Source organism: Hippopotamus amphibius, chromosome 4 (genome assembly GCF_030028045.1).
Source record: "Hippopotamus amphibius kiboko isolate mHipAmp2 chromosome 4, mHipAmp2.hap2, whole genome shotgun sequence".
NCBI classification, from domain to species: Eukaryota; Metazoa; Chordata; class Mammalia; order Artiodactyla; family Hippopotamidae; genus Hippopotamus; species Hippopotamus amphibius.
The window spans coordinates 176,195,733-176,209,429 of NC_080189.1; the positions used below are offsets into that span (position 1 = coordinate 176,195,733).

General features: G+C 38.2%; 1 protein-coding gene across 2 annotated transcripts in view; it reads left to right on the forward strand.

Moving 5' to 3' along the window:
* GOLGA5 (golgin A5) overlaps positions 1-12,440 on the forward strand; it is a 30,935-nt gene extending 18,495 nt beyond the window's left edge. Inside the window, exons 8-13 of one of the 2 annotated variants that reach the window (XM_057732744.1) lie at positions 941-1,069; positions 3,654-3,752; positions 7,501-7,726; positions 8,494-8,599; positions 10,567-10,630; positions 11,972-12,440. In XM_057732744.1, coding sequence (XP_057588727.1) covers positions 941-1,069; positions 3,654-3,752; positions 7,501-7,726; positions 8,494-8,599; positions 10,567-10,630; positions 11,972-12,052 — 705 coding nt within the window. In that variant the 3' untranslated portion in view covers positions 12,053-12,440. The remainder of the gene's footprint in view (positions 1-940; positions 1,070-3,653; positions 3,753-7,500; positions 7,727-8,493; positions 8,600-10,566; positions 10,631-11,971) is intronic. The other variant, XM_057732745.1, reaches the window with a different exon arrangement.
* The last annotated feature ends 1,257 nt before the right edge of the window (positions 12,441-13,697 follow it).

The following is a 13,697-nucleotide window of genomic DNA, read 5'->3' on the forward strand; positions in this document are numbered from 1 at the left end:
TTAACCACTGTGCACACTACCTACCTCTTGAGAATTTGTGCGATTTAGTCAAATTGGTAACAAAGATACCCTGAAGCTAGTACGGAAAAATAATTTAACTTGTTGCTGTTTTCCACTAAGTCAACAAAATTGTATGAATTTAGAGTTATTTTACTGTGATTTATCTGGGAGTATCGTTAATGTATCAGTTCTTTCAAACAGTATTCCAAGTGCCAGAGTTTGTGGAGATGAGTATGTAACACAGTGTACCAAAAGATAAAAAGCAAAGTTAAGATGCCAGTTTTTGTCTTATGTAGTACTGTATGAATGGACTTATGCTTAACCCATAGAGGGAAAATATAGAAACCTAGAACAATGTTCTTTGCCACTAGTGGATTTCACAGGAAATCTGGAAGGTGGTTTTTGAGTTTGAAAAAAGTGAGAATAGTGACACCAAGTGAAGAAGTTAGAGTAAGAAATATGGGAAGATATGAAAATAGATAATAGAGCTAAAAAAGAAAATAATATGCTAACCTGAGGTGATATGAGAGAAAAGTTACTTTTACTGTATGTTGATTACTGATACCCACACATGTACAAAAACTAATTATAACCTGCAATTTCAGGGGACTAAGGCAGTGAAGTCCTCTTTGATGTTACAGTTCTCTTCTTGAATTGCTGTTTTTGAACAGAGAGAGGGATCTCCCAGGGAGCCGCTGTCTGCTTATGCTCATTAAACCACATGGTTTCAGCTGCTGCATCCCGTTCCCTTCTCCCACCATTTGCCATGTTATATAACGAAGTGTCAGTTTTTGTGCGCCTTTTAGGCTGCGACCGTGTCTCATTCATCTTTATCCCGCTAGTGCTTGCTGGGCCCTGTTCACAGCGCGTGATGATCACACGGTAAATATTGCACTGAGCAGTTCATTATTGCTTTCACACGTGCGGTTCATCTTCTTAGGACGTGGAGGCCCAGCAGGTTACTGAAGCAGAATCAGCAAGAGAACAATTACAGGATCTGCAAGACCAAATAGCTGGGCAGAAAGCAGCTAAACAAGAACTAGAGGCAGAATTGGACCGACAGAAGCAGGTAAGGATTTTAGATTGATGGTTACCAAGGAAGACTGTCCACTGGCGGTCATATGAGGAGACTTCTAGTAAAGCAGCTTACTGAAATCCTTGGAGGCTGAGTTCAGAGGTCCCTCCTACCTTATTACTACCCCACCATCCTCATTGTTTGTTGGATTGTTTTAACAGATGAAAAATAGAGACACAAAATGATTTTGAGACTTGCCTAATATCACACAGCTAATTAGAGAATAAAATAGAATCCACGGTTCCTGTCCCAGAGCCCAGAATTCTTTCTACTGCTCTGTATTTTTTGTATCTACTTGTCAGAGTATGTGTGTTAGAACACTTAAAAACATCAGTTGAGTTACATATTTTATCATATTTTTACTCTTTAGAAATAATAGTAAATGTTATTTAATAGAAATATAAATAAGATATCAGCACCATAATAGACTGCTTTCTGTTTGAGAAAAAATGCTTATAACACTGTTCTTACAAATCATGTTTAAAATTATATTTCATTATGCAATTAACAGTTGTCTGCTCTCCAAGCTAAATTATTTTACTTTAATGTACTTATATAATAGTTTCAATGTTAACAGTTAAACATGTTTACAGCCACATTTTCGCAGAAAGAATCTATGTTTAATATTTATAACATCTATAATTTACTGAGTAACAACATTGTTATAGGTACTTAGTGTACATTATCTTATTTCATCTTCACAGTAAAATCACTGTTCCCTTCATTTTATGAAAGAGAAGACTGCTAGTATATTTCTCAGTGCATCACTTACAACATTTCCAGCTTTGCATATTTATATTCTTTGAAGATTTTTTTCATTAGGATTTATCATTTCTGAAACTGGTTCTGTTCTCAGAGAAGTATTTGTTTTTATTATGAAAGTGATTGTTTCCTGAGTAATAAGAGAAAAATTCACCGAGTAACAACCCGTAGGGTACATCATAGGCTATCTTAGATAATTTAGTTATAAGATTAGCTGTCCTTTCAGAAATTGTGTTTTAATTTATTTAAGGAGCTGGTATATATCAAAAGGCAAAATTTGATGTTCTTGATGGCTAGTGAGATAACTTTTATTTTATTATGGGTGTTTTACCACATCCACTTTCAGTGCCCTTTTCTAAAATGAGGGAGTTAAGTAGAGGAAAGTGGGGCTGAATGTAGCTCTAGGCTGTTTATTTAGTAATCAGATGTTCTGGATGGGAAGTACTTAATCTTGGGATTAGATACTCCTTTAAGAAATTTAAGTAATTTTCAGCCTTAAATTTTCTAGCCTAGAGCTTAAAAGAAACTGGGCAAACCTTCTTGTAAATGGTGATTCCCCTACCTAATTACCTTCCTGTTTTCTCTTTTCTCACTTATCTCAGTTTTTCAGTCTGTGAAATGAGCAGATTGAACTAAATGTCTAAAGTAGTCTCTACCAGTTTGATTCCATATCACATTTACTTCTTCATACAGCTCACTTTACTTTGTCTGCAAGTTAAGCGTAATGCTTTTTGAAGGTACTTAGTTGATGATTTACTCTTTCTTCCCTAGCGTTGCTTTACTTTTTAATTCTGACCTGACTCTTACTGATTGTGTACATTTTACAAACTAAGTTTGGTGCAGTTGTTACTGAATTTGGGGGTATTTCTTTTTTCCTCTCTTTGTTTTATCAATAATGGAGCAAAACAGGGGCAAGATATTGCTTGGTAAAAATAAGCCCATGAAAAGCTGCTCAAAATCATCAGGGAGGGACTTCTCTGGTGGTGCAGTGGTTAAGAATCCTGCCTGCCAATGCAGGGGACACAGGTTCCATCCCTGCGCCAGGAGGAGCCCACATGCCATGGAGCAACAAAGCCCATGCACCACAACTGTTGAGCCTCTGTGCTGCAACTACTGAAGCCTGCGTGCCTAGAGCCCGTGCTCCACAACAAGATAAGCCACTGCAGTGAGAAGCCTGTGCACTGCACAAAGAGTAGCCCCCACTCGCCACAACTAGAGAAAGCCCGCGTGCAGTAACGAAGACCCAACACAGCCAATAAATAAATAAATAAATTTATTTAAAAAAAAAAAGAATCCTTGGCCCCACCAAAAACAAACAAACAAAAATCATCAGGGAAATACAAATTGTAACCACGGTGAGATACCACTACATGCCCACTATCATAGCCACACTTACAGAGACTGATAGTACCAAATGTTGGAAAGGATGTGGAAGATCTGGAACTCTCTCATATTCCTGTGGGAATGCAAAATGGGACAGGTACTTTGAAAACCAGTTTGGCAATTGGCAGGCTTTTTTCCTTTATGTTAGGCATACACTTATATGATCCAAGAGTTTTTTTCCTACATATCTACCCAAGAAAAATGAAAACATGACCAATAAAGACTCGTGCCTAGATAGTCGTTATATACAATACAGATCATGCTGAAGTATTCACTTTTCATCGGCTCCCTCAAAGTGTCTTCATTTGCTTATTCAGTATATAGGCAGCACATATTGATCGCATGCTTACTTTGTGTTGGACAGTGTTTCAGTGCTGGATATGACGTAGGGAGCGCTGGTTTAGCTTTTGTTTATTTGTGCCTCACTTTTTAGGAAATCCACTACATGGAAGAAGATCTGTATCGAACAAAGAACACATTGCAAAGCAGAATTAAAGATCGAGAAGATGAAATTCAGAAACTCAGGAATCAGGTATGAAGCAGCACACACAACTTGGGAAAAGATACCTTTGTAAAACTACATTTTTTTTTAAGGATACATTAAGACTTTCTTTTCCCATATTTTCACCTGAGTCCTGTTGTTGCAGTAGTGAGGTAAGTTATTTTCAACCTGATATAGAATTTTCATCTAATGCCATTTGAGTCTGCATTTGCTATATTCTGTGGCTTGCTTCTTATGCAAGTATCTTGTAACCAGTCACCAGAGAGGATGTGAGGTACTCTAGAATTTCATGCCTTCTAACTTCAGTGGTTGTTTTGCTGATTGCCAGTTTTAGAATTGTGGTTTCCTGATAAAAATCCAACGATAAATCTTCTTATTAATAGGTCTTTCATTAGAGTCACTAAGACCTTTTTGTAACCGAAAATGTGAAACATAGGAAATAACATGTGCCTACCATTCAGATTTACCAGTCTTTATCATTAATTGACAAAATCATGCATTCCCTTACCCTGTCATTCTACATTGTCCTTTCCTCCCGTATGTTCACATGGTTGACTTGATAAATGATGAGCTCTTATTGATCATTTAAGTAATTTACGTAAAGATTGCCTAGTTCATTTTTCAGTTAGGTGATGACTTGGTTTGAACATGAAAAGTCAAATAATTTTTTTTAAGTACTTAGACTTCTTAGTAGTCCATAATTTAAAATGTTTAAAAACTTTCAATTTTTATAAAAGTTGGGGACTGCTAACTGATTTCGAGTGTTCCCTTCTCCTTCCCTTTCCTACATTTGTGAAATGATTACAAACGGTAAGATGATTTGCTTAAAGAAAAGAAAGGAGCATAAACCACCAATCAGTTTAATCCTTAAATAAGCATTCCAATATTTTTAAAATATTTATTGAGTATGTACTATGCCTAAGATGTGGTATTTTTGTTAATCAGAAATTAACCATTGGAGGCTGTCTCTTAAAGGTTTTTTGTCTAAATAAGAAGGAAGTTATACAATTTAAAAAGATCTCAACATCTTAATACATTGCAAAAAAAGCCCCACTCAGAATGAGTTAAGATTTATACTGAATGATCAATAAAAAATGCTGTATCTGCTTATCTTATTACCTTCGGGCCTCCTTGGAGAAAAATATCCCGGTTAATAACATTGCAGTTTGACTATTTTTTCATTCTTTAAAAACTATTTTATGGGACTAGATAAAAACTTATGGGAAAAAATGAGCCTTGATCTTTATCCCCTAGACTTGTAAAATTAACAAAAATTGATTTGGAATGAAGCTAGGCCTAAGCTACAAAGCTCCTACAAGGAAGTATAGGAAAATATTTTGCGATTTGGGAGAAGACAGATTTCTTAGGACACAAAAAGCACTAACCATAGAAGGAAAAACTGATAAAATTAGACTTCATCAAAATTAAAAATTTCTTTTAATCAAAACACTCTTACAGAAATGAAAAGAGGTCAGCTACAGACTGGGAGAGATATTTATAATACGTATATTTGAGAAAGGATTTGTAACCAGGATAAGAACTCTTACTAAAAATAAAGAGATGCACAATTAATTTTTTTTTTACTGGACAAAAGACTTGGGCAGACACTTAACAAAAGATTTATGAATTGCCAAATAAGCACATGAATAGGTGCTCAGAAGCATCAGTCATCAGGGAAATGCAGATTAAAATCTCAGGGAGATACAGCACTACACACTCACTGGACTGGCAACAGTTGAAAAGATTGCCAAGTGTTGGTGAGGATGTGGTACAGTTGGAACTGTCATACCCTGCTGGTGGGAGGGGTACAGTAGTACAGCCACTTTGGAAAACTGGCTGTTTCTGATAAGGTTAACAACATACATCTAATGTATAACCTCAGATATTTACTCAGTATAAGTAAAGCCGTGTGTCCACAAAAAGACTTGTATAAGAATATTTGTAATAACTTTGTTCATAAGTAGCCCAAACTGGAAGTGATAGAAGTGTCTGTCAACAAGTACATGGATAAACATATCGCATACTCCTCAGTGATAAAAAGAAACAAACTACTGATACAACAACTTGGATAAATCTTTTTAAAAACCTACACACAAAAGTGTTCATACTGTGTGATTCCATTTTATAGGAAATTGAAGAAAAGGTAAAACTAAATTCTGGTGATAGAAGTCAGAATGGTGTCGTCCGGGAGTGATGGAAATATTCTGTATTTTGATCTGGCTATTGGTTGCACAGTTATACTTTCATCAGAGTTCGTTGTGTACTTGAGATCTGGGTATTTCACTGAATGTAAATTTTACCTCAACTAAAAATACTATAAGTGTGGAGTAAGTAGATTAAGGGATCACAGTACTATCTTAAAAGTTGAGCATTCCTTTTTAATAGTAAGTAAACCTTAGTTTATATTCAGTATAATTCCATTTCATAGTTTTTTGTTGTAGACCTAGCCCTGCAATTAATTTGTGGGAGTGCTGTAAGTGATTCAGAAGGGAAATAAAAATATTTCTAACAAGGCGGGGTGGGGATGGGGGGGGGGGAAGGAAGCTAATTTTTATTCAGTGCTTACTGTATTGGACATACTGACTTGGATATTTTGTGTATCATTTCATTTGGGCATCCCATCCTGTGGGCAGGGAAACTGAGGCTCAGATTTGTAGTTTGTGCCACGTTGTAGCTAGGATCTGTTAGAGCTGGGGTTTTAAACTTGGATTAGTCTATCAGCCTCTCTTCCAGACTGTGTTGATGCAGACAGTGATTCTTGCCCCCACAGAGCTGACTGGCAGTTTCATTAAGGAGGCAAAATTGTTACCAAAGACCGAAAAAACCAAGACAGTGAGTGGGAGTCTAAAAGAAGGCTGAGGTCCGCTCAGGCTGGAGTAGTTGGAAGGGGCTTCATGAAGAGGCTTTGAAGGCAGGTAGAACCTGGAGAAGATAAAGGGACTAAGTTTGCCCAACAGGGGAAGTGTGAACAGCAGAGGCCAAACTGGGGTAGAGGAAAATGACACAGAGGAGAACAAATAAGAAGACAGAGTGAAAGAAGTTATTGAGAAGCAACTGTCAGGATGGTACACTAGGGTGCTAGTCTGCCATCCTCTCGGATGCCCAGCTTTTCTAATAAAGTCATATTTCTGGCCTCAAAAGAAAAAAGAAGCAACTGTCAACCAGACCCTACTAGGAAAATTCTCCTTTCATACCCCTAAGTACCATGTGCAGGAGGCACTGTTATCCTCACTACAGATGAGCAAACAGATTTGGGGAGGGGTAGCAACTTGTTCAAGGTCAGGTAGCTAGGAAGTTGCAGAGCAGAGATGAAAACCTCAGGTTGAGGTCTTTGTACTGCACCACAACTGTTGAGTTATAGAGGGTTTTGAATCCAGATTGAAAAGTTTGAACTGTGTCCCGTGGACCAGTGCTTTCAGATGTTTCTGACCACAATGATATAGCAAGAAATAAAGTTTACATCATGTCTCCATACTAACACGCACTTACGTGTATTAAAACTAAAATAGAAGTTTCACAAAATACTAGTCACATACTATGTGCTGTGCCCTCTATGTCCTATTCTTTTCTGTTTTTTCAAATGCCAGCTGTGCCCCACCAAACTGATTCCATGAGCCACTAATACAGTTTGAAAATCACCTCTGTAGATAGTGAAAGAATGGTAGAGTTTTAAGAAATCTCTTAATACCACAGGTTACCTGCAGGAACGTAATAATGTGGTTTCTGTGTGGTATGCCCTTCGTTGTACGTAATAATCTTATGAACACTTTCCTTTCAGCTTACCAATAAAACTTTAAGCAACAGCAGTCAGTCTGAGTTAGAAAATCGACTCCATCAGCTGACAGAGACTCTCATCCAGAAGCAGACCATGCTGGAAAGTCTCAGCACAGAGAAGAACTCTCTGGTCTTCCAGCTGGAGCGCCTCGAGCAGCAGATCAACTCCGCCGCTGGAAGCAGTAGTAATGGGTCTTCTATTAACATGTCCGGAGTTGACAGTGGCGAAGGTAAAAAAAAGGGGGGGAGGGGTGGGGAATCTCAAAGGAATATTTCATTGCCTTTATTTCCAACCTTGATAATTCGAACATGATTTGAAAAGTTACAGAAAGGCCATGGTATTAACCCTGTGAAAGATGATGGTGACTCAGACCAGAGTGGGGATTGTGGAGGTGGGTTAAAGAAAAGCAGATAGCATTTGCTGGCAGATCAGATGTAGAGTTTTAGAGAAAGGAGGTTTTTGGAAAGATGGAGTTATTGTGTACTGAGGTGGGGCAAACTGGAGGAGGAGAAGGTTGGCTGCAAGGACAGGAAATCAGGATACTAGTGTGGGGCGTGCAAAGCTGAGGTGTCTGTTAGACATCCACATGGAAGTGAAATGGGTGATTGGGCGAGTCTGGAGCTGGGGGTAGCCCGGGCTGGAGATGCAGATTTGGGCGTCACCAGCTTTGTAGGAAGGGTATGCGGCCTCACTCCTGCTGGCGCAGGAAGAAAGTGCCCCTTAATCCTGCTTCTCACCAACACTTGGTAAACTCTCATTTTTGCTAATTTCATGGGAAAATAATTTTCTTAGTTTTTAAATTTTGATTTTTGTGGGTATAGAAGTTTAAATATTTAAACTGTCTTTTTTTTAATGTTTTTACCTTTGGTTGTATTGCTTAAAAATTGGCCTTGAGAATTTCTTCCATATATAACAAAATGTGTATTCAACTATAATTTTGTTAGGAACTTGATTTCCGTGTCTGTACATTAATTAATTATCTTCTTGTTTAAACAGGCACACGTCTGCGAAACGTTCCTGTTCTTTTTAACGACACAGAAACTAATCTGGCAGGAATGTATGGAAAAGTCCGCAAAGCTGCTAGTTCAATTGACCAATTTAGGTAAGCAGTGCCAGTACCAATGAGTGATCGACCATATTTTTATAACATTTTCCAGTGGTTTCAGTCATAGTCCTGTCCAGCAGAGCTGATATTGATTGATCGATTGCCATGCCACAGGGCTTGCAGGATTAGTTCCCTGACCAGGGATCAGTTCTCTGACCAGGGATCAAATTGCACCCTGTGCAGTGGAAGCATGGAGTCCTAACCACTGGGAAACCAGGGAATTCCCCAGCTGACTTTTTTTTTTTTTTTTAATTAATTTATATATTTGGCTGTGACAGGTCTTAGTTGCAGCATGCAGAATCTTTGTTGCCTCATGTGGGATCTTTATTGTGGCGTGTGGGATCTTTTTTAGTTGTGGCATGTTCCCTGACCAGGGATTAAACCTGGGCCCCCTGCATTGGGAGCATGGAGTCTTAACTACTGGACCACCAGGGAAGTCCCCCGAGCTGATATTTAAAGTGATATTTACCTTATTCCTTTCATGATATTTCAGTGTCATGAAATTGCTTTAAGATATAGCAGTCCCCAACCTTTTTAGCACCAAGGACCAGTTTTGTGGACGATAATTTTTCCACAGACTGGCGGGGGGGTTCAGGCAGTAATACGAGCTGTGGGGAGCTGGCAGATGAAGCTTTGATCGCTTGCCCACCACTCACCTCCTGCTGTGCAGCCTGGTTGCTAACAGGCTGCGGACCAGTACCGGTCCACGGCCCGGGGTTGAGGATCCCTGCTTTAAGAGGTCTGTCAGTGCCTGTATTTTATTGAAGGTAATTAACTCTGATCATTTCTCTTCTTTTTATAATAAACCTTATTTAAAAACTCATGAAATTTTATTGAGAAAGCCTCTCTTATGTAAATGCATCCATTTGAATGTTTTATCTCCTTTATCATATGATTAGAATAAAAGATGCTGCTATATATAAATTAATAGTAATCATCTTAATATATATTTTATATATACTGTATAAGTAACATAATTTACATATGTGTTATGTATATTTATAAATAAACTTTTTATACTGGTAGTCATCCACCTTATAATAAAATGTTTTACCAGTATATGTATGTGTATAGCCTTGATAAATTTCATGTCTGAATAACCTACTAAATTCTTCTGCCTTTTAGTTTTTATAATTAAACATAGTTCAAATGAATTGTTGCATAATAGAGCAATCTTTTCTTACCTTTTTGTGTCAGAATAGAGCTACGGTATTAAGAATAAGGAGGATGATTTACTAATTAAGATTCCTGAAGCCAAGGGCCTTGGGTGCCATAGTCACTATATCCACATTATTGAGCACATCTATTTCAACTATTAATTTATTCAACATACATATTAATTCTTAGAGAACATATGCAAGGCATTGTGCTAGGAGTAATGAAAGAAGTAGAAGGGCATAGGAGAAAGGTGTATTTGTTTGTACGTGTATCCCTCTTATGGAAAAAATGTTGCAAAAAGGTGTGAGTAATAAGGTCTGGACATCATAATGTTTCCCACTCTTGCTTGAAGTGTTTACTTGAGTTTCTAAAGTTTTGAGCCTTTCAGAAGTATGTGTCCATGCAAAAGCTCCCAGATTAGCTATTTACAGGTTAATTCCATCTAGACTTTCTTCCTATTCATGTGTACACACTTGCCTTTGGTTCCTGAAAGAAAGATGATTGCCAGAGGGACCAAGTTTGCCTTCTGTAGTTGTAGCTGAAGAATTAAGAGGAATAGCTTGTGCTAAAAGCTTAACAGTCAATCCCCAAATAATGATAAAAGTATTTGTTCACTACTGTGATATTTTATATGGTTATTTCAAGTAATCATTTAACAATCTACTATAAAACAGTCTTTCTTTTATGGTGGCCACATAGATAGTTTAAATGAGTAAAGTTTTAAAAAAACATGATGAGATATTACCTCAGGAACATCTGTTTGAGTGTAACTGTCTCCTCTCTCTCCACCCCCATCACCTGCACAGCATCCGTCTGGGAATTTTTCTCCGAAGATACCCCATAGCACGAGTTTTTGTAATTATATATATGGTAAGTAAACTTGTTTGAAAAAAACAGTGCTGCATTTGGTTTTTAACTAGTGTTTTTCAGCTGCTGATCTTTTTGACTAAACTTTTAGCAACCAATTTTGAAAGAGAATAGAACTCATTTTTAGTAATTAAGATTTTTTTTCTTAAAGTATGCAAGTAATGTTGATAATTCATTATGTCTAAGAAATGAATTGCTCAAAGGCTTTTCCTACAATAAAACTAACCGTAGTGCAGTTTAACTGTTACCTTTATTTCTGAGCCCCTCCAGTGCTGAAAGTAGAATACAAAACAGTTGATTTCATTTTTATCTTGAAGTAAACTGTAATTATTTCCATGTGTTTTGCTTTATTTCCTAAAGGGGTCTCGAAGTTGATGTATTTTCTTTTAGATTTCTTATCTCTGATAAAATGGTTACCATAATTTGGGATGCTATGTCATACCTTCTGTGAGTCTCAGAAGCCTAGTGACTGTTCTGAGTGGGGATGTCTAAAAGTAGTTGAACTGAATGAAGATGGGCAGTTTTCTTGAGAAGAAGGAAAAGCATACTTAAAGAAAAATTCCCTTGTGATCCACTAGAGGGAAGAGTTCCTCCTTTAAATAAAAAGTTTTTAAGATGAGAGGGATGGGGAGAGGAAAGAAAAAAAAAATTGAATGGCATTAGAAAGGATTGAGAACATGCCCATGTCTGGGCTGGGAGATTACGAGGCACATGGGCACCCTCTGGCAGCATGAGGTGTGATGTTGCGCATCTTGTGTGCAAGGCACGTCGCGGGGGAACCGCATCACGTCAGCACCACCGTGAGGGAGTTTGTGGAAACTGATCACTGCAGGTCTTGTTCTGGACCCTAAATCAACCTCTGAAAGCTGACACATTATTCCTATCGAGAATGTCTTCCCATCTCTTCACCAAATCATGGCTAAACCCTCTTTCAAAACGTCAAGCTTAGCTCTGTTCTAAAAAGCCTTTCCAGCCAACTTCACTTATCTTTAGCAGTTTTAACCAGGCCGTCTACTCTGCATTGCAGTCCCTGACTGCTTAGGTATGTGTACACGTGCATGTTACGAATGCATTCAGTACTTTGCTCCTCAACTGAGGATGCTGTAGGCATTGCAGCTCTTTATTTCCTTCCATTACACTTTTTAGCTCATTTGACTGTACATTTGTTTCTTCCTTGTTTATCCAGTAAGCACATCCTGAGCGCCTGCAGTGTTGCAGACACACTAGCCACGGGGGACACAGAGACAAGCGAGACGTGGCTGCTGCCCTCGGGGCACTGCACAGTGGGCCTTCGGGCAGGGTTGACTTATTGGCTGATCCATAAATTGTTTTTTCTTTCTTCAGGCTTTGCTTCACCTCTGGGTCATGATTGTTCTGTTGACTTACACACCAGAAATGCACCATGACCAACCACACGGCAAGTGAACCGAGCCCAGTGGCTTCAGTGATCGGTCATCCCTTTCCAGTCTTGGGATCTGCAGACGGGTCACTTGCCTAAGATTCCTGAGAAGGGTGCACAAGATTATTTTATCACTACAAGCGTTTAACTTCTTAAGTTATTATACAAGTACTCTGCTACCTAATTCTTCCTCTGATTTCCTTCAAATGGTAAGAGATTCTAAAAAATAATTTAATGAGCTCAGCTCTGCTTTTCTGAGGTCAGTGGCTCAGTGTATATATGTACACACAGAGATGCTGGGGTTGTTCGCCTCTGTACAGACCATCCTGTATTTTAGGTGACAGTTATTATGGGTTATAATCAGGGAAACTAATTGTATTTAGTGATATAAATAAAATGTTTTCTTTTTGATAATTCAGTCTGCTTTGTGTTTTCATGTATTTAACTTTGCAAATGTAGATTTACCTTTTACATGTTAAAGGCCTGATTGGTATAAATCTTTTTATAAGTACACAAATAAAATTTACCGTGCGTTTTTCTTTTTTAAAATAATAGTTTCCACACCCATTAAACAAGACCTTTCCAGATGGGCATTCACGAAGAGAGGCAGAATGTAGAGCCGCCGCCGCCACTGCAGGTGCCGGTAATTGCCTTAGTGGAAGTGGCGTGTGGGCTGATTTCCCCCCACCCCCACCCCGAGTGCTGTCTTCCTTTGATTCTTATTCGCGCATCCATTGTCTTCCTGCATCTTTTTGCTTGTCTCCAGCGTACACCTTGGGTTAGCTCAGGACTTCCATAGCCCCTGCTGGTAGCATTTAGGAATCAAATTAGGGTTAACACCCTTTGCGTTTTTAAAATACTCCAAGGCAGGGACAGAATAGAGTTATTCTTTGAAACGGGACATATTCTTTGCCTTAAGTGCAGTATAATGTCTGTTTTGACTTCTTTTTCACCTACATGTCTGGATTTTCATTTTGTCCACCCTGGGTACTGGTGGTCTCTCTTTGTATGTAATTAACATGTAGCTCCTGGGCTGGGCAGGGATAGCCCTTCTCATCAGGGAGGCCTTTGCAGTAGCCTGCTGGTGCCTAATCGAAAACCTGACAAGTTTCTATTCTTAGTAATATTTATACTATGACTTCGTCTTATAAATTCTTCAAACGTTTTGGTATACTAAATGTATATGTTCATTTTTCATCAGAAAACGAAGTTTTAAAGGTCATCTTAGGTGTCTTTGGGCTTTTTTCCAATTTAACAGGAATAGAAAAGGTGGAGAGTTCCACACCATCTAAAAGTGGATATGAGATTTTGGAGGATGTGAGATTTTGGAGGATGGGGTAGAGACATGTTATTAAATCTATATGTCATAGTTCTTATTCAGTTGTGATAGCCTATCAGAGTCTGAGCTGTGAAGTCGAGTCTGATCTCAGAGTAAAGAGTTTAGACTTGTTAATATCTTTTAAAGGTTTTCTTTTTTTTCTCTTCTAATTTGGAAACATTTCTGGAAAATGATTAAAACCAGGTTACATACTTAAAATGGAAAACAGCACATGCTTTATCATCTTATATTGCCAGACTTCCCGTCTCTGCGTGTCCTCCTGGCTTTTGTTGGGATGGCTCTAAATCTTTAGTTCAATTTTGACACATTCTTGGCTTTGGAAACAGTTTGAC